Raw genomic sequence first — 20,524 nt, 5'->3', positions numbered from 1 at the left:
GTGAAAACCTCCTGGGTGGTCAGCATGTTTAGGAGAGACTTGAGACCTGATTCTTGGTTCTTCAGCTTTCTGGTGAGTATTACTGTTTGGGGTTTTTTTATCCTGGGTATTTGAGATAATATTAATATTTCTCTGAATGTTAGAAAACATCCTCTCCACCAGGTTGGTCTGTCCAGGAGTCTCCTTGCCTTTGCAGTCCTTGCCAAGAACCAGACTTCTAAAGGTTAGTGTTTTTATCATCATTCTCTGTGTTTTACAAGCAATATCCAGCACAGAGAAGCAAAGGGTGTCTGGTGGTGCAAACAAAGGTAAAGAAACTTTTTCTGTTATCCTGTTTTGTGCCTAAAATGCTGTTTGCAGAGCTGGTATTTGCCAGGCTGTTTGCTCAGCTGCTGCTTTGTGCCCCACTGCAACTGCAAACCAAACAAATTATTTTGTGCCTGCAAATTGCATCTGCAACCAGAAGCTGTGAGGAGCTGGGAAGTGGGGATAAAGCAAGAAAAGTTGTTTTTGCAAACTGCTTTGAACAAACTTTTCTGAGGGCCTTCCCTAGGCATAGCCGAGTGATCTTTTCCTTCGTGCTGAGCTTAGCATGGTTTGTGTGTCCCACAGGAGTGTCCCAGCTCCAGCCCTGGGCCAGGGACAGAGTCACAGGCATCCTTCAGCTCAGGGCCAATTTAGTCTGAGCTTGTCTGTCACACTGTGCCCATGACCAGCCCAAGGGCTGCATGGGGAGATGAGCTCCTGCCAGCGGCTCCTCCAAGATGCACAAGGCAGTGTTTTTAACAGTAGGCTGGAGAAGCTTTCTGTTTCCCCATTGCAATGTGTGTCTTTCTCCAGGTTTTGCTCCTGTCATAATTGAGACCCCAAGACACACGTATGAATATGTGGCCACTGCTCTGGACTGGTGGCAAGCTGACAGGTACTGTGAGCAGCGCTTTGCTCAGCTTCTCTTTGAACCCCAGGACACTGAGCAAGGCTCCTTCAGCAAACTGCTGCAGTCCCACCACATCACAGGTTCTGTCTGGCTGAAGGAAAAGGACAGTGTCCTGCACAAAACAAAGAGGAGACGTGAGTATAAATCTCCTCTTATGGGCTATTTAGAAATGTTTTCATTCTGAAAAATATGACTGGAGAAGTTGTCCCTTGTTTTTTTATTGTCACTTTATTATTGCCTACGCTTCTTCTTTTCTGCTGACTGAAATTTCTCCTTCTAGGTGGCCACACTGTACCAGTCTTGGTATTCAGAGACAAAACAGACACAAAATACGTGAAAGTGCTCTCTGATTTCCCAGCACTGCCTGCTGTCACGGCCTGTGCCCACCTCCAGTGGGACACCAGGACCCAGGAAATCGCTACCATCTTCTCCTATGCTGTGCCTGCTTTCATTAATGAGTTCCAGCTCCGTGGCTTTGTGGATGAGGAAGGCTTTGTTCGGTTTGCTCTCATAGTCCACGGGCACCATTCCCCTTACCTGCCTGTGTTCCGTGCTGATGGACAGTGGCATCACTTCTGCGTCACCTGGCAGCAGGAAAATGGGACCTGGGCCATCTATGCCGATGGGAAAAGGAGAGCATCTGCCAGTGGTTTGTGTTCTGCAGGGCCATCTGCCCCCCAGGCAATCTTTGGCCAGGGGACATTCATAATTGGGCAGGATCAAGATTCTCTGGGGGGCACCTTCAGTGCGAAGGAGTCCTTCAGTGGGAACATCACTGACTTGCACATCTGGCAGAAAGTCCTCAGCAGTGAGCAGGTTGAGAAAGTTCGCTCATGCTGGGTGACTGAGCAAGACCTTGTTTTTGGGTGGAGCTCAAATGCCCTGGAAGTGGAGAGCACCATTCAGGCAGTGACCACGCAGCTTCTTTGCCCAGGTAAGTCTCAGTGTCCTCGTGGCTGCTATCCTGGCTCTGAAGGCACAGCCCACAGCATTTGCTGTACCAGGGCTTGTGGATTGCTGCAGAAAAGGTGACTCCTGCTGGGGATGGTGTGTCCCTGGGAGACCCTTCTGTCTGTGTGTGTTTCCACAGGGCCTGTTGAGGAATGCAGAGTTTTGGAAGTTGGCAGCAGTGGATTCAGTTATGCATCTTGTTTGCAGACTTTGCCTTTCATCTGTCTCTACAGCAAGGGTACAGCATCTGTTAGTTATTTATGCATTGCTTCCACCACATACACTCCTGCAGGTCCCAGCTGGGGTGGTGGCCAGGGATGGGGAGGTCCCTGCTCTGAAGGGGTTGTATGCAAAACCCAGCAGGGCTGGCACTTTGCTCCAGCTGCCTGCACTCTGCCTGCACCCAGCTGGGCAGTGGTGGTAACACCTTCCATGGCTTCTGGGTACCCAGTACTCACAGTGCTGTGAGTGACTCCCACTCCAGGCATTTCTGGATTTGTTGGCCAGGGGAGCATGGGGAGAGGCAGAAAAGGAGTATGAAGCTGTCTCTCCAGATGGGATCTTGTGCTAAAAATAAAATACAGCTGTGAGGTCTCCTTGTTCTGCCTGTCCTGCAGACTTAGACACCTTCCGAGGACAGTTGCCCAGGCTTTGAACATGGCATGTGTTAACCATGCTGTTGGACACCACAGCAGTGGTTCTGGTTCTGGTTTGTCCCCAGATGCATACTGGCAACTGAAAAGAGCTCAGCTGGAGTCCAGTCACTCGCTCGCCAGCTGTGTGAACACACTTGCAGTGAGGACTGTGGTGAGTCCTGCAGCCCCAGCAACTGGCACCTGGATCAGGCAGGAGCTGCTGGGTGGATGTGCTGGCACCTGGTGCTGTTTGAAGTCACTTTGCCAGCAGTTGTGCCTGGGACCTTTCCTCAGCTGCTGTTGGAGATTGTGACCAACACAGCTGTAACTTCTGCTGTGATCAAACAGCAGTGTTTGATCAAAAGCAGTGTTGCTTCAAATTGACTCATGTCACTTAGGATGGGAGTCTGGACAAGAGATCCCTTCCCCCAGGACATTCCTGGTTGGCCAGACAGGTGTCCTGATGTGTGCAGGGCATTGCCAAGGCACAGCTGATGATCAGGGAGAGTCAGGGCTCTGCACTGAATTAAACCATCTTTTCCATGACAGATTCCTGACAGTGTCTTCACGAGTGATGTGCAAGACATGAACCTCTCTGTGGCTCTTGATGCTCTTGATATCTTGGCAACTGTTCTGAGAGAAGGAGAAGTGCCTGTTCTTGACCCATCTGACCTCCTTGCAGTGCTTCAATTACTAAAGCAAGTTTCACATGTGGAAATCCAGGAGGGAGATGAGCTGGAGATGTTGGAGCAGTTGGGCCAGTATTACATGGAAGTAACTGAGTTAATTTTGGAAGAGCAGAATACTGGGACATGGTCCTCAGTCAGCCAGGTAATGGTGTCACCAGTCTGACTAGTGTGTGCCTCATCTGTTCATCCTTGGCTGCTGTATGACCACAGCTGGTCACGCTGTCCTTGCATGGTAGCAAGGACATCACCTGTAGCCTTTGTGGACATACTCGAGCATGTGAAAATGCTGCAATCACAGGCATGGAGCCTCTCACCAGCTCAGATCAGGGCCAGCTGCTTTCCTGGTGCCTCATTTGTTGGAGGTGCAACCAGGTTCTTGTGCAAACAAGTGCAGTGCTAGCGGTGCCTCCCTTGCAACCCCCTCCGGTGGCTGACTCAGCTCTCTTCAAGTTCCCGACGTTGTCAGTCTGGATCGACAGTTTGCAGATTCCTGGTGCTGTGCAGTTTCCCTGCTCCCACATCCTGCTGTCTGGCAGGGCAATGCCCTTCCCTTTGTAGTGTGTTGTGCTTTCTGTGGATGGGCTGCCAAGGAGCTGTTTGTCATCAGCCCCCTCACTGCTCAAAATACCATCAGGCTTTGCATAAGGGATTTCCATCATTCCACCCTGTGAGGTTTTCTCCATGCTCACGTATCTTCTTTGTGCCTGCTGCAGGTCTGCACTCTCCACCTGTCTCTGGAAAATATGCAACAGTGTCTGGCCTGACTGGTGCCCCAGGAACCAAGCCAGGGATATCCAGAGATTAAAAGATGCTGAGCAGTTCAGAGTTTGCCTCATTGTTCCCAGTTGCTCAGGTCTCAGTGGCCACAGTCACTCACAGCTTCTCAACAGTGGCACAAACCCAGTGCTGGCCCAGTGAAACTGGTGCAGCTGATAATCTTCTGAGGGAGAAGGGTGGGAGCTGTGCTCTACAGGGGTGGCACTTGTGCATCCAGCACAGCAGGACCTACAGCAGTGGGGCCACTCTTCTGCTGCCCTTCAGCTGCAGAGTCTATTTCTGGGTGAAACCTTTTCCAGAAAGAGCAGATGGTTGTTCTACAGCTCTGTGAAAACCAGGAGTCAAGTCTAAAGGTCTTTCTTTCCAGAAGCTCATTTAGTTATTTATTTCCATGCTGTTTTAATGGCTTTTTATGCAGAACAGCAAGTTTCCCTCACTGCCAGACTCGTCTCCTTGCTGAAGGAGCTGGGAACATGCTTCAGTAAAGAAATCACTGAATCACTGACTTCTCCTTTTTTTCTGCCAAGGACCAAACGTTTAAGGAAACTCTTGTGAGCTGTGGGGAGGGAGGGCTGATGGTGCAGGTGCTGATTTCCATTGCTCTCTCTGTGTTTGCAGGTTATCAGGGGGCCCATGGCTGTCGTTGAGCTCTGTGACAGAATGGTGTCACTCTTGGTCCCACTGCTGACCCCAGAGAGGACAAAGATCACGATCCAACATGGGAATATTGGTGAGTGGCACTGAGGGGTATCTCACCAATACCCAGATCAGTCACCCTGTCTGGTTCCCAGTCCAAATCTGCTCCTGGCTCCTCTCCTCCTCTGGCTCACTTCTTGCCAGCCCTGCAGACTGCTCTCCATTTCTTCTGTGCACAGTGTCACAGTGTGAGGGCTCCTCTCACGCTGTGGATTGCAAGAGGATTGTAAGAAACCTTTGGGCATGGGGGAAACTGAGCCCAGAGGCCCACGGTTTGCACAGAAAGGGACCTGTCTGCTGCTGCTGTGGGTCTTGGCTGGTCTTGGCTGGGATTATAGTGTCCTTGTGGTACTTAGCTGTAGCAGTGGCTCTGGAGAAAGGCTAAACCCTGGTTCAGCACCTGATTTTACCCGTGCACAGGGGTGGAGGTGAGGGAACTGGAGCTGAGTGAACAGGAGCTGAGTGGTGAGGCATACGTGGTCCAGAGCCCTGAGAAAGACAGGCACGACTTCATCGAAGTTCCTGTGGAAGAAATGCAAAGGCTGAAATCCAGAGGTTTGTTGTGACACCTGAGCTTCACCTGGTACTTCTGCATCACCTTCCTTAGTGGCACAAACTGTTTGCCTTGCCCGTGTGAGGTCTGGAGAAGTGAGGGGAGGGGATGCCCTTGCCGAAAGGGAGATGGGCCATGGGGGACAGGTTCTGTACAGCCCCTCTGGAGACACAGCTTGGAGCTGAGGGTGTTCTGGACCCCCAGTATCACCCCCCAGATGAGGGCAGTGGTGTCCAGCACTGCCCTGCGTTCTGTACCCATCCCTCCAGGTCTCCACAGAGTCACAGTGAAGAACATGTGGTTTGGCTACGGCTCCCTGCAGCGCTGCCTGTCCAGCAGCGGCACCGGTGCTGTGTCCCAGGACAAGGCTGCCTCTGATGGGGGACAGAAGTGAGTGAAACAGAACCCCCCGCACCCCAGGGCCGCCCTCAGCGCCACAGAAGAGCTCGCTTTCAAATCTGCATTGATTTTGGTGCCTCGATTTTGGGGTCACCTTCATCCCGATCCATCCCAGCCCTGGCACGGGGGCTGCCTGTGCCTCGTGGGGTGTCCTGCGTTCCTCTGCTTCCCGGGGGTTACCAGCTCGGCTGCGGTGCCAGAGCAGAGCCGCAGGGGCTGCTGCAGGCTCCCCTGTGGCTGGGCAGAGGGTGTCTCTGGAGAGAGAACACTAGGTGGGGATGGCCGCCCGCACATCCCGCACACGCTGCGCCCGCCTTGGGCTGCGCATCTGGAGCCCTTGGGATGCTCCGGTGCCCGGCCCCAGTGACGGGGCAGCGGTGAGGGTTTGCCAGGTGTCCCGAGGTCCGTCCTGCCCCGTGCCCAGGCCTTTGCTGCAGCTGCAGCAGCCACCCGGATCTCTCCGGCTGTCCCTGCACCGGGAGGTCCCGTTTTCTGAGCATGTCCTGCGCTTCCTGCGCCTGTGAGCAGCGTCCTTTCCCTGGCAGGTACCTGAGCACCACAGTGGGCACAGCTGTGATCTCATCCACTCTGCTCGGTGACTACCAGGAGATCAGCACATCCGTGCGCTACCGCCTGCAGCACCGCGTCCAGGTACCCTGCAGAGGGGCTGTGTCCCCAGCCACCTCCTGCCAGCCGCACCACACTGCCTGGCCCGGCTGGCACAGCCACGGCTCAGCGCCCCAGAGCTCTGGGATGAGGGTTTTCCCCTGCCCAGGGCTCCTGCCTTGGCTCCTGTGGCCCTGGGGAGGTGTTTGTCCTGTGCTGACAGGCCCCGGTATAGCCGAGTGACCTGCACCTCCCGTGTCCAGCGTGTGCGTGGCTGTGTGACCTCTGCTCTCCCCTCTCTGCCTCCAGGACCTGCCCAATACTCTGGTGGGGCCCATCTGTGCCTTCTGGAACTTCAGCCTCAGGTGCCTTGTTTCAGTTCGGGTCCCCAGATTTATGAGCTTTTTATTTCCACTGGAAAACCAAACATCTCAATATAAATGTAATGGTAAGAGTAGAGATCTGGAAATTTTTGCCTCCTTTGCATGCTGACATCCCCTGTCTCCTGGAGCAGAATGCTTTCCTGGAAAGATTTTCCTTTGGAGAAGTCACTCACAAGCAAGTGACCTTTATTGAGGTATATACAAATCAAATGGAAAGCCCTAGTTAATTATGATTGTTGCCTGGGGCAGAGTTAGTCCAAGATACATGCCCCAGAGACATGCAGGACCCCCAGCCTCATAAATCCTGCCTGGCACTGGGAGGTGTTTTTGCTGAATGTCACTGTGGTGAGAACACTGAGGCTGTGATATATTATGGATTGGTAATTAAGTCATTCAAGTGAAAAAAAATCTCTTTAGCGTCCCAGACTTGTAGCAGGCATGGATCAGGTTGGGGAAGATGGGAAGGGTGAGATTTTGGAAAGAGCTGGTTGTTGTCCAAAGGGTCCCAGCAGCCCTGTTCTGATCCTGACCTTCCTGTGGTACTGGGGAGGCTCAGGAGCAGTGGGGGCAGAGCTGCAGCCATGGTCCCTGCCCAGGGAATTCGGATGGGAGCACTGCTGGATGGCTGAGACAGGCTTGTCCTGAGGACCCAGAGCCCAGTGGCACCGTGCTGGGTTTGTGGCAGGCTGAGCTGGTGGGCAGAGTCAGACACAGCCAGCCCAGGGCTGCTCCCAGTGAAGGGGCTGTACAGGGAGCTCTTCCCAGAGCCCTGCAATAACTGGGTTCTGTTTGAAGCTGTGATGGCTGAACTCCACTCTTTAATGCACGCACTGACACCAGATCTATTTCCATTGCATGCCTGCTGGATGAAGCAAAGCTGCTGAGACAAAGGGCAAACCAAAGGGAAGCCCATGTGAAGACCTGTTTCTGATATCCTCATCTTACTCCTTCAAACTCTGCTCTTTCTGGGAGAATGAAATTCCCATCATGCCCTGGCTTTCTGTGGAAGTGAAAGGTAATTTCTGTGTGTTTTCTCTGTTTTTGCTGCATGTTAGCCCAGATGCTGGTGGGATGTGGTCCACAGCTGGCTGCTCTGTGGTGATGTCTCTCCCAGACTCCACTGCCTGTTTTTGCAACCACACCACAAATTTTGCTGTCCTGCTGCAGGTGTACGAGATGGAGGTAGGTGAGGAGCCTGTCTCAGCTGCTCTGGGGGACTGCCAGCTGGTGCAGTTAATTCATGAGGGGTTTGTGTCTTCTGTTGTTTCATGTCTGGAGCAGAGGACCACCAAGGAGGAGCTCACACTGCAGACTTTGACTTTTATTGGATGTGGAATTTCTTTCTTTGCCTTGATAGTCACCTTCATCTTGTTCTTGGTAGTTCGGTAAGAAAAGCCTGGACACTCATAGCCTCCTCTGTATTTTCTACTTGATATTTTACTTCAGAGCCTTTCTCAAAGTGTCCATTGTCAGCGTGGGGTGCTGCAGGTGTGTGGGGAGAGGTGGGAGCTGCCCTGTGGTTGTGGCAGAGGGGAGTGGCTGTTGTTGGCTGGAGAGGGGCTCAGTCCTGGTTGTTTCTGTGGAGATGCTCATTGATCTGTGCACACACCTGGGTGTCTGTGTGCAAGATTTTTATCAATTGCTAACGATGTTTACTATAAAAGCTGCTCTTCTAGAATTAATTTTTATAAAGTAAATGGAGCAAGGACTATTTCTTTGATTGCCAACCCTTCTGTTGGCAAGCACAGAGATCTGCCTTGTGAGCATGGCAGTGGCTCCCTCCTCCTCCCCCTCACTGCCTGCTCCCTGGGGCCATGGCCAGGGGCTGAGAAGCCACATCCAAGAGTGTCCCCAGCACCAAGTGCTTACACAGCAGGGCTGTCCTCTGCCCCTTAGACTCTCATCTTTGCAGTGGGTGGCAGAGAGACCACAAGTTGCCCAGGCAGGCCTGCACAGCCTGAGAGGACAAGGAGAACCCTTTTGCCAAGCACCCTTTTGTCTGTCTGCAGCTCAGGGCTCCCTCTCTCCCTCCCCAGAGTCCCCAAGAGTGAAAGAACAACTGTGCACAAGAACCTGATCTTTGCCCTGGCTGCAGGAGAAGCTCTGCTCATGTTCAGTGAGTTGGCCAAGACCAACCAGGTGAGCTCACCAGGAATGTCCCATTCAGCCCATGTGACCAGGCTCCAGGGTCACTGCCAGAGCAACAGAACAGGAGTATAAACCTTTTTATTAATTACCTGTAACTGGCATCTAGGCTAGAATTGTCTCTCTGTTTGGAGATGCACATGCATACGTTGTGCAGTTGTGGTTTCTGTCTTCTCCAGGTGCTGTGTTTTATGGTCACTGCCTTCCTGCATCTCTTCTTCATGGCAGCCTTCTCATGGATGCTGGTAGAGGGGCTTCTCCTCTGGAGCAAAGTGGTAGCGGTCAACATGAGCGAAGACAGAAGAATGAAGTTCTACTGCGTGACAGGCTGGGGTATCTGCATGCTCCTCTGCCTTGAGTCCTCAGGAAAATAATATTTTTCTTTTCTACTGAAAGTTTTAATAGGAGAGATGCACAATTGTTTGATTTAATTTAATATGAGAACTGGGTGCCAGTGCCCTGCAGAGGTCTCTTGAATTATTTGTCAAATTGTTAGTCTTAGAGTATAAGTTAAGCAGCATTTCTGTTATATTTCTAAATACAGGAGTTCAGTAAAAAAAAGGGGAGGAGGAGAATTACAGTAAGTTCTTGTTCTTGGAGAGCATCACTATTGTCTGATAGTAATTAAATATAAATAAATGTGTTCCTCACTAAGCACCTCTTATTCTGAGAGAGCCCTTTAGGGACATGGAATTATTTGAATAAGGTGAGTTTTGTGTCAGAGAGGAGCCTCTTTAAGGATATGCTGCTCAAAGAGCACACACCTAGTTGGACACCGAGCAACCACTTCAAGTATTTTGAATTGGTTTATGTTTTTGATTGTCCATTTTGTTAAAAAAGCAATCTGAGGAATAAATTGCTTTGGTCAGGACTCAGGACTTGGAATGCTTTATACCTCAGAGAAAGATGCTGACAGCTTGTAAATCTGGCTGTGTTGAGCCAGGACAGATTTCAGCTGCAGAGAATTGATGTTGCTCGTGGGGTTTTGGAGGCTCAAGCTGAAGTCTGTCTGGTCTGGGGGGTTTTGAAGCAATTGTCTGGTACACAGTGCCATCTCTTCTTTTCCTGGGATTGAACCTGTGGGTTTTTCTGCAGGCCTTCCAGTCCTTATCGTGGGGGTGACCCTTGCAACTTCCTTTAACAAGTATGTGGCAGCCAACCATTGCTGGCTGAACGTGCAGACCAATGTCATCTGGGCCTTCGTGGGGCCTGTGCTCTTCATCCTGGCTGTAAGTGCCAAACCCTGCTGGGAAGGTGGGAGTCCTTTGGGTCTGGTCCTAGAAAAGCAATGCTGAGTCAGGGGTGCAGCTCATTGTGCCTGCTGCTTTTATAGGAAAATGTTGTTTTACTTCATATAGACTTCTATGACACAAATAAATCTCTTTAATCAAAAAAGCTTTTTGATAGGAAAAAGTGCTTTTAAGAAAATTTTGCTGGCCAGTTCTTGGTTGGCTGTTCAGTTAGGAATGTGGTGTGTGACATTGCCTTAGCTAAAGGTCTGATGTTAATACAGAAATGTCTCCATCCTCAAAATACTATTATACACAACACAGCAGCAGAAAAAGGTCCAATGTTTTTGGGGTCCAGAACAGACCTTTAACAGGGAAGATGTTCTGTAGGAGAAGTTTTGGGAGAAGTGTCCTAGGTTTCCTACATGTGTAGATGGCCCTGTGGAGTCTTTTGATTTCATTGCTTTCTTGCTGGTGATAATTGTCCCCAAGTTCTGACACTAGTTTCCAGCAGAAAAGTCTCACCCACAGGAGCTGAGACTCCAGAATGTCACTGAGTCCAAGAGCTCTGCCCTGGCAGGTGAACACGTTCGTGCTGCTCCGGGTGGTGATGGTGACTGTGGCCAGTGCTCGCAGGAGGTCGAAGATGCTGACACCCAACAGCAGCCTGGAGAACCAGATTGGAGCACAGATCTGGTGAGCAGGGGAGGGCCTGGCTCTCCCAGCTGTGGCTGCTCTGGCTCTGAAATATTTGAGATAGTATTTGATATGTGGAAGAAATCCTTCCCAGTGGAGCTGGTGAGATACTGGCACAGGTTGACCAGAGAAGCTTGGGCAAGTGAAAGACAGTGAGCTGTGAGAGTCAGAGCAGTAGGGGCAGGCAGGATTCTCTCCCCCAGGGTAATCATGTCTCACCCAAAGACAGTTTCTAATCCCAGCTGAGAAGCCCAGCCAGCACCTTCATCTTAGGGACCCAGTGCTGGTCTCCATCTGCGCTCACACTCCTAAATCTCATCCCTTTGGGATGGGAGACCCTTGGCAGTGCCTGCAGAAACCCAGGCTTGGGACTTGGTGGGTTGAAAGTAAGGCTGGTGGGGGCTACACACACAGGGAAAGAGGGAGTGGGGACTTCTGTAATCAGTCAATACTGAGAGACCTCTAAAAAACTGCTGCCTGAGTCATTACTTTATCATGCTCTTTGAATTTTTATTGTTGTTAGCCGGCGCCGGATACCCCTGCTAGACACGCATTGTTCCCCTGTAGCATAAATAAATTTTCCCAAATTTACAGAAGCACAAAGATAGGGCATTGCTGGAGGGCAGGGTGACATCCATGTGCAAATAAAACAAATAGAGAAACCCTCCTTGTAGCAGAAATTGGGGGGGAAATAGCTGTTTTCTCTTGGCTGATGACGTCAAAGAGCTCCCTTCTTGCTAACTTGCAATGATAAATGAAGAGCAGAGCTGGCACACTGGGGTCTGGGAGGTGAAATATTTGGTTTTTCCTGTCCTAACTTATTTTGTTTGCAGAGGAATTTGTTCCACAGCTACTGCATTGGTAATGTTTCATCTCTGAAATGTGCCTGGGTAACCCTGAGCTCTTCCTCCCACCAGGGCCACGGCCAAACCCGTCCTGGTGCTGCTGCCCGTGCTGGGGCTCACCTGGGTCTGCGGGGTCCTCGTCCACCTCGGCATCGTTTGGGCCTATGTCTTCACTGTGCTGAACTCCCTTCAGGTGAGTCCTGCACCACGAGGGCCCCCAGGTCACAGCCAGGCAGGCACCTGCAGTGCTTCAGGGCACTCTGCCTGTCCTTGTAGCCAGGGACACTTCAGCTCTGAAGCCAACCCAGCTTTCCCAAGCCACTGGGCTGTTTTGTCTGAGGAAACTCATTTCATCCTTACAAGATACAAAATATAACTCCGGGGACCTTGTAGATCTAATGGCCCTCAGCACCAGTTTCTGGCAGTGTCCTAGTGGTGCTACAGGTTTCCAGTTCAAATCTTGTTTCTTGTGTTAGTTTTTCTCACATCAGTGTGGTTTCAAAATGGCAGTTACAAACTCATTAGAGTTTTTATTTGCTCATATAACGGGTAATTAAGATGGTACCTGTGCAGTCAAATGGGGCAGACATCCCTCCTGCTGTTTGCATCTGGGAAATGAGCCTCTTTCCTGCAGGACAGGGCTGGCCCAGGGTGCCACTGTCCCTGTTAGAGCAGGGCTGCTGGTGGAGAGCGTGTCAAAGGTCACATCCAGCCACAGCATGCTTGACTGCTGCTTGGATGGTGTGTTCCAGGATGGGTGTTTTCCATCTGGCTCCTGTTCAGCCATTCTGAGAGGCTGTGACCTCTCAGAATCTCTGTGATCAGTACAGGCAGAGCCACCTTCCCCTTGTCTGGAGTTCAGCTTTACGGAGGGAGGCTGGGGAAGAACCAAGAATCAAGAACTGAAAACCTTTACCTCTGAAATCTGTGTCGTCTGCAGCCGTGCAGCTGCTCCCCAGGGATGCTCCCAGTGCCCAGTACCAGCTGTTCTGGGATCTGGTGAGATGCAGGAGTGTTTGGTGTGCCAGCTTTGCTGGGCTGGTGATCAGAGCCTTGCTTGGGACAACTGGAAATTTGGGGGCTGTTTCTAGCTCTGACTTGCAAGACCTTGTGTGGATCGTATCATCTCCTTCAGACTCTTCATTCCTCTTCATTGCCTGGCTACATTTTTAAGGCTTTTTTCTTGTCTTGGTGTCTTCCAGGGCCATGGCTGTGACTGCAGTTATTGCAGTCCTGTTGTCAATAAGTTAGAGTTAACAGGGAATTCTGGAGGGCAGAAAGTAACGTCAGTACCTGGTGCATAAAGCAACACCTAATGTTTGCTTCTGAGCTTACTGTTTTCATCAAAAGACTTTGAAGCTTTAACCAGCCTGTATATGGTCAAGAGAGCAAAGCAAATTGTGTAAGTGCCAGCAGCCAGGAGTGCTCAGTTCTGCACCAAGCTGGGACTGTTCCCAGGACCTCGGGATATCTGGAACTCAGGGACACATGGTGACAAAAACTCCTGGAACATGTGCTTGCCACCTGCGATTCAAAGCATCAACAGAGGCCTTGCAAACCTTGAGAGCAGGCAGCTGTAGATGGAGCTAGAGAAGCACTGAACACCCCTGAACACCCCTGAACACCACGGCTCCCAGCGCTGCCCCAGGGGGAGCGTGGAGCTCTCAGCAGACAGGTGGGAGCTGGCTGAGGGACACGGCGTGGGTCACACCAGCCCTGGGGCTGAGGCTGTGCCTGCCCACAGGTGCCCAAGGGGACTCCTTGGACAGTCACAGCTCTTGGCACTGCCTATTCAGGGTCCCTTGCCCAGTGCTTGAGGACAAATCCTACTCCAGGGGATCCAATTGGATCAAGGGAGCAATTGGGCACTGCCCTCCAAACCACTGGGTTAGGGAGTTTTCCACCCCCATCTCCCATTTTCTTTTGTTTCAGTAGAAGTTGGCTCCTGCTGTAGCTCGTGCTTACGGAGCAGCTGGGTTTGTGGTGCTTCCCTCTGGCACACTTGGCTGTTTGCAGCTCTCCAAGGGTGAATCCAGGCATTATCACCACGTGCACAAGATGGGTGGCTGCTCAGGGATGGTCTGTGGCTGGCGCTGCTCCAGCAGCCGGGTGCTGCTCACGCACATCCGCCGGCGCTCCGAGGGGAGGTTCCAAGGCCAGACAAGGGCTGCCTCTCCACATCTCCGCTCTTAAGGATAGCAGGAGCATGGCAGGAGGCCTGTCTTAATGATAATTAAGCAGCACCAGTTCTCTATGTCTCCTCATGTCACGCTCAGGCTGTGCTCGGGCACAGAGCTGTGTGGACAGACATGACTGTGTTGTACTCATTTGCCTCTGTCCCTTCATTACCAAGTTCAGGACAATCTGCTGATTGCCCCAGAGGAGAAATAAATGCTGGTGAGAAGCTGCAGAGTTGAGAGAAAGCCATCCTGTTTCAGCCCCTTTGCTGACTGTCCTGTGGATCACTTGGAATTTCCTTCGAGGCCAGAATATTTCTTCCTGTGTGGGTCCTGTGCAGTTGTTCTGTCGCTGGGGTTGTTTTTGATTTGGCTGCTTTCTGTTTGCCTGCAGAAGCCCAAGCCTGTCTTCAGGGCTGCTCTGTGTGTTGGTACCAAACACAACTCCCTCTCCAGCCAGGCAGAGCAGGAGCCCAGACAGTGACTGAACAGTGAGGGGGAGCCTGTGGTGCTGTGGGGCAGGAGCAGGGGTGGGAGCAGGGGTGGGAGCACAGGCAGGGGGGCTCCCCCAGAGCTGCATCTCCGCTCCTGCCCACTGCTGCAGCTGGGCCTCCTCTCCTTCCTTGCCCTCCTCCCAGCTGACCTCTCCGCTCTCTCCTCCCCACGCTCATCCAGAATGATTCTTTCAAGGAAGACCTGCCTTGGAAGCCTGGCCAGAAATCTGGTCTGGGGGAGTGACCAGCATTGCTGGCTGAAGGACAGGTCACGGCACGGTGCCAGGGGGCTGCTACCATTGCGCCTGCCAAGAGCTCGCAGATGAGAGCAAGGCTCATTGAAGACAAGATGAATTGCATCTCTTGCTGCAGCTGATTTATCTAGCTGCGATAACAAAACACCCCACAGATATAACATAAATCTGGTGGGCCAGATAGGGCTCCTTTAAGGCCAAAATCGTCGGTTTGGAGCTGTAATTAGCCCCGGGCTGTGGCCCCCAGGCGATGCTCACTCTGGGCACTGTCCCTGGGCACATCCCTCACACAGCTGTGCCCCCGCCCCGTGCCCCCCGAGCTGCCACTGCTCACTGCTCCTGGGTGTGTGAGAGCAGCAGACTCTGAGCAGCCTGGTCTCAAGTGTGGAAGGTCCTTCCTGCCTGGCTGCCCCTGGCTGTGCTGTGCCCACCAGCTGTGCCAGTCTCACCCATTCCGGTGCTCCTCAAGCCCGTTTGCTCCCTGCAAAGGAGCACAGAGCAGCTGTACGTCTCTGACCCGTCCTCTGCTCTCTCCCCTCCAGGGCCTGTACATATTCCTGGTCTACGCAATCTATAACAGTGAGGTAAGAGATGCCCCTGGCTGGATTCAGTCACTCCTCACAGCAGCTGTGTTGGTATCTGGGGGGAGCTGGGTTCTGGCAACAGCCAGGTTCAACAGTCCCCCTGTGCTTCTGAAACCGTGGCTGCTTTTTCTCCATGACTTGCTGAAACATCTCCAGCTGTGCTAGAGCTGCTGTGGCCCTCTCTCATGTCCTTGCTCTGCTTCAGGTGAGGAATGCCATCCAGAGGATGAAGGACAAGAAGAAAGCCCTCTCGTTCACAGTAAGTTGGAAGGAATTCCTGCTGCCCCTTCATCCATCAGCCACCCACCAGCGGAGGGTCCCAGCTGCACTGTGGGTCTGCTTTGAGGAATGATGAAGGAAAGAAATCTTATTTTTTACTTTTGTGTCCCTTCTCTGCAGTCTTGCTGGACAACACAAACCCAAAAATTGCCTGCCCTTATGAGGCAGCAGCCTGCTCTGCCAGGGTGGGGAGGGAGCCAAAGCAGTGCCGATAAAATCGGTCTTTGAAGTTGGATCTGGACGTAGCAAAGACTCGTTGTAATTTTCACTGTGCTGTATCTCCTGCCTGTCATTACAGAACTGCTCTCATCCCATCAACTACCTATCCAGTCCGAGAAACACGACCTCCTGGGAGACAGGGAAGCCGAGTCCTGCAGCTGAGAGTGCCCTGCCAAGCCCTGTGCAGAAGGAACCTCCAGTGAAGAACATCACCAACAAAGGTAAGAGGATTGTTGCCGCTGCTAGCCCAGGCTGGGTGCTGACACCACAGCAAAATGTTATTCCCAAGACTTGAGTTTTAGTGCACCTGGCCCTCCATTAATTCCTTTGCACGCTGCCTGTGTGAGCACAGGGTCTGGTGCCTGTGAGTGTCAGAGGGGTCAGGTCCATGGCTGCAGCCTGGCTGGGTTTGGGCAGGGGGGGTCTCATCAACACATTGGGCAGCATTGCATTCTCCTGAGGAAAAAATCCATATTCATTTCTTAAACTTAATTTTCTGGTGGAAAGGCAAAAGTAACAGTAGAAAATAGGGATTTTGGCTTAGAAGAAACAAAGGTTTTGCATTCTCCAACCTGTGGTTGCAGTGATGCAGAAAACCTGGTTGGTCCCTTTGCTTCAGTGGGGGACACAAAGCACCAAGTTCTTAGAAAAGCATGAATGTAAGAACTCATGGTGCTGCTTCACCCTTTAGGAAACTTTGGAGCCAGAATTCCCATAGGAATTTCATCAATTATGTCACCTGAGAGACCGGTATGTAACATCTTCTGTTTCTCTTGCACCTTCACCTCAGGCAGAGCACAGCAGTTATGTAGAGACACCACCTGAGCCTGGGCAGGGGGGCAGCAGGGCAGGGCACCTTTCCAAGGGCAGGAGAGGAGCTGGTCCCGGTTGAATTCTGAGGCAAAGGCTCACCCTGAGCCCGTGGGGACCCAGCCCTGCGCCCATGCCAGGAGGGTGCTTGGAGCAGGGCCCTAAAGGAGCACGAGGTGCTGCTGAATTTGAGCCAGAAAACCCCAGACTGAGGTTGGTGTGGATCAAGCAGGAGACTTCCCCAAGGACAGCAAATTAAATCAGACAGTGGGGCAGGTGCTATGGGCAAGTCTCATCTCTCCCAGGAGGGCTGTGCTGCCTGCATCAGGATGGAGAGCTCAGCAAGGCACAGCCTAAAGCAGGAACAATTTAAATTTGACTACTTTGCTCCCACTTCCATCTCCTGCTATTGAAATGATCATCAGTCTTTGTGCACTTGACATACAAGTGCTGTAATTCCCTCAGATTAAAATCCAACACTACTTTCATGAGTCTCTCACTGAAGGATCTCTCTTTCCCTCTCTAATATTTATCCTTTGAAAACCTATGTCATGTAGACAGCTCTTATTTATCCAATAGATAATACTTCTATAGCTGGCATATGGTTCTGAAGCCACTTGGTAAAATCCATATTTCCATCTCTCATGATTTATGTTATGGTTAATGCTGCAGCACCAGGACTCACTCACAGGTGATGCTTTTCTCAACCAGCCAGGTGCTGGCTGTGTGAACCAGGGTCAGGGCTAAGCTCCTGGCACCAGATATGAGATGTGGGCCACAGAGATTAGCCCAAGGACCTGAGTTCCCCAAGGTAGGGGCATTAGGAGGCAGCAGATCCCCTAAATGCCAAGGCCGTGGCATTTCTGAGCAGGCAAAGACAGAAAGTGCTTCCCTCTGTGTGAGGGTCACTGAGGGCTTTGCTGTATCTTTGCTGCATAAACACTTAAAATGACAAAACACTGAGCGAATGAAGATACAAACACAGACAAGATGTTCTTTGTGTTTCAGCTTTTTTAAATGTTGTTTGGTGATCTTTGTTGTTGTTGGACTGGGAGTAGGAATTTCACATCTCTCAGAGCATTAACCACGCTTTAAGCACAGAGTGCAGACTGTGTGGGCTCTTCCCACCCCAGCACAGGGCTGCTCTCATCCTTTTCCTGTGATTTTCCTGTGGTCTTCAGCATGGTATCCAGCCTGGTGGGTCACCATGGGGCTGGAGGGGTCCCCAGAGTGGGCATTTGGAGCGGGGTGTCCCCTCCCCTCTGCTGAGAGCTGCAGCTGTGTCGGGGGATGCTCTGCAGGTGCCCGTCCCTCGGGGCTGGCACAAAGGATCTGCTTCCCAGGCTGTGCAGCAGCTCAGTGCTGGGACACTGGGTGCCTGGGGTCTGGGAAGCCCTGCCTGGCCCCAGGGAGTGTGTTGGGGGTGACCAGCAGCAAAGCCAGCAGACCCATACTCTCTGCTAACACCTTCTCCCCTCTTTCAGGCCATAGAGCTGACAGCCTTCAAATGCTCAGGTAACACCTGCCTACATCATGTTCTGTAGTTTTTGTTGCTGTTGGTGCTGGTTCCTGTGGCTGTGTGTTGGATGGATGCCCAGAGGGCAGCTACTTTCTGTTGGGGCTTCAGGAATTGTATTATTTCCAAACTGCCCTGATGGGTCCTGTCCTGGCCAGGCTGTGGGAAATCCATGTCTCCCTGAACAGATGAGAGAGAGGTGGGTGCTTTGGAACCCCAGCAGCTCTCAGGGCACCTGCCTGGTTTCTCCCCATGTCTCTTCACCTCTCTTGCTGCCTGTCCTTGTCAGCTGCAGCTCCTGGGGCCCCGCTGTGCCAGCAGAGCTGGGGCTCTCAGGCGTGGGCAGTGGCAGAGGGACCCTGCAGGTTCCTGGTGCTGAGCTCTCTGTCTGCCCCCAGCCCACTGAGGGGTGCAGCAGGGGTGCATCCCTTGCTGCTGGACAGGGATCCAGGGGGGCAGCAGCTCTTTCTGCCTCAGGCTATTTTAAACCAGCAGCTGTGGCAGTAAGCCCTGGTGGGTGCTGGGAGCGCCATGATCCCAAAGAAGGTGGGGAAGGTGGGGTGTTCAGACAGGGCTGGATTTATGAGCGTTAAAGCAGCCATTTAGCTGCTTCTGTTTCAGGTTGTAGAAAGGCCAATGTCACCATGGAGGTGGGTAGAATTAAAACCAGAAATCCCTCCTAAGCCCCAGATCTCTGCTGGATGGCAGCTCCCTGCTACCTCCTCAGCTTCCCAGCCTGGCTTTGGGCAGGTCCCCAGCTCCTCAGAACACAAAATTTCACTTTTTTCTCATTAACAACCACTGCTGGGTACTCCCAGTGCAGCTCCTGGATGGGCACCCTCAGTGCAGTGAGGACACACCTGGGGTGGAGTGATCATATTTTTTCTGCATTGTGACATTTTCTTTTTTCAAGGAAAGCAGTGCATTAGCAGGTTTCTGATTTTGCTCCACATGAAGTGTCTAAGCAGGGCATCCTCAGACTATTTTCGAGACGATGCCACCCAGAAGCAGTGCAGCTTTCCTCCCCACACTGGACACATGAGAAAGGCAGAAACGGTGGCATCCAGGAGTAGCAGCAGCATTTCGGGCGTAGGAGTGGGGTCTCAGAGGCAGCGAGACCTGCACCCAACACTGCCATTTGTTCTCTGTCCACCCACCCTCACCTTCTTCTGCATCTCTGATAACCCACGTGTGTTATTAAACTCCAGCTGTGCAAAGAAGTGGGTTGTTTAGTTTGGTTTCATTTTCTCAGGTGAGCCCTCAGTGTGTTTTTAAAAGCCCAGGTCTGCACAGAGGGTGATGGAATGCCAGGCTGGGCTCAGTGCCATGGGAGTGGCCAGGGGTGGAAGGAGTGCTGTGCACGGCCACCCTCCCTGAGAGCCCCCCAGGCTGCCCTGGTGGCTGTGCAATCCTTGAGCCTGAGGTGAACGAGAAGATCTTGAACCAGAAGAGCTCTCCTCTCACACTTGTGTTCGTGCAGCAGCACAGCGCTGGTGCCGGCCCCGCCGCTGCTCCGGGCGCCTCCACAAGTGCCTCCAGCCATTAAACCAGATAATAAAAGGCTGCAATGCCCAGCTGCAGGGTGCTGGGGGACTCCAGGGCAGCTCAGCCTCACGCAGGCGTGTGCCTTCGCATTCTGTTCACAGAGCAAAGCGCTGCGGAGCTCTTGGGTGCCAGAACGGGGACAGATCATTCCAGCACAGACACTGTCTCCTCTTCTATTTGTTGTCTCCCACACAGTTTATTGAAAAGAGACATGTTTAGCCCCAGATATCTTTATTTGAAAGCTGCCAGCCAGCTGATGAAAATGGTGCTGCTGCCAGCAGGAGCTGTGGCAGAGACCTAGGAGAAGCCCACCTGTCTCTCCCAGGAAAGCTGTGCTGGATCTGGGATGGGGTCCAGCACTTCTCTGCTGCAGGGCCTCAGCCACGCTCCTGTGAGACCTCTGGGTGTTGCACTGGCTCCAAGTGCAAGAGACAGACAGTGGGTCCATGGGAGGTGGGAAGGGTGAGGATGAGGGCGAATAAAATCCAGGGGAATGCCAGTCCAGAACCAGAGAAATGGGGAGTTTTGCAGCATGGCTGTGGCAAGAGGCAGACAAGGCCTCCCCCCAGAAGGGCTCAGTCCATGGAGCAGTTAAGGAGCCCCAGCCCAGCTGCAGGGAGCTGCACTGTGCAGAGAGCTGCCTGCCTTCATTACACATTTTTTGTGAGCGGGGCATGGCTGGGGCCGTTCACATTTTTGCACAAACAATAGGTCCCATCTTCCTTGTCTTGGCAAACAAGGGCTCCAAGAGGCCTCCACATCCTCCATCTCCTCAAGTGATGGCTGCTTTGTTTCCCCACGATAATTTCATTATTCTGTTTGAATACATTTATATGTTGCTAAGCCACACATAGCAACATGGATCTTGTCTCCACAGCCCAGCCTTCCTCTGATCGATACCGAGTAATTCTGCAATTCTCACCGTATTGTGTTACATAAGCTTGGTTTGAAATAATAAGGAATTTATGAGTCTTTGGAATTCAAAGCCAGAAAAGCACCTGAGTGTCGTGGGGGGAAATGCAGACCCCATCCATGCTAACCCTGCTGGGCTGACTGGTGTGATCCCCACGGCCCTTCCTGAGGAGTCTCTTGTGTACCTGTGGAG

General features: G+C 52.1%; 1 protein-coding gene across 1 annotated transcript; it reads left to right on the top strand.

Moving 5' to 3' along the window:
- Window positions 1-19,048, top strand: ADGRD2 (adhesion G protein-coupled receptor D2). Its single transcript, XM_033518477.1, has 25 exons — window positions 1-72; window positions 163-223; window positions 841-1,071; window positions 1,218-1,871; window positions 2,028-2,126; window positions 2,610-2,695; window positions 3,073-3,354; window positions 4,608-4,719; window positions 5,106-5,240; window positions 5,508-5,628; window positions 6,183-6,288; window positions 6,553-6,608; window positions 7,682-7,808; window positions 7,908-8,011; window positions 8,663-8,765; window positions 8,951-9,104; window positions 9,867-10,000; window positions 10,581-10,696; window positions 11,614-11,734; window positions 15,009-15,050; window positions 15,256-15,309; window positions 15,628-15,769; window positions 16,240-16,298; window positions 17,843-17,873; window positions 18,832-19,048. The coding sequence occupies exons 1-25, from the start codon at window positions 25-27 to the stop codon at window positions 18,945-18,947; spliced, it is 3,294 nt and encodes a 1,097-aa protein (XP_033374368.1). The 5' UTR covers window positions 1-24; the 3' UTR covers window positions 18,948-19,048.
- The last annotated feature ends 1,476 nt before the right edge of the window (window positions 19,049-20,524 follow it).

The sequence above is a fragment of the Parus major genome, chromosome 17 (assembly GCF_001522545.3).
Source record: "Parus major isolate Abel chromosome 17, Parus_major1.1, whole genome shotgun sequence".
Classification (NCBI taxonomy): domain Eukaryota; kingdom Metazoa; phylum Chordata; class Aves; order Passeriformes; family Paridae; genus Parus; species Parus major.
The sequence above is the reverse complement of the archived record's forward strand: the minus strand, read 5'-3'. Positions and strand labels throughout refer to the sequence as shown.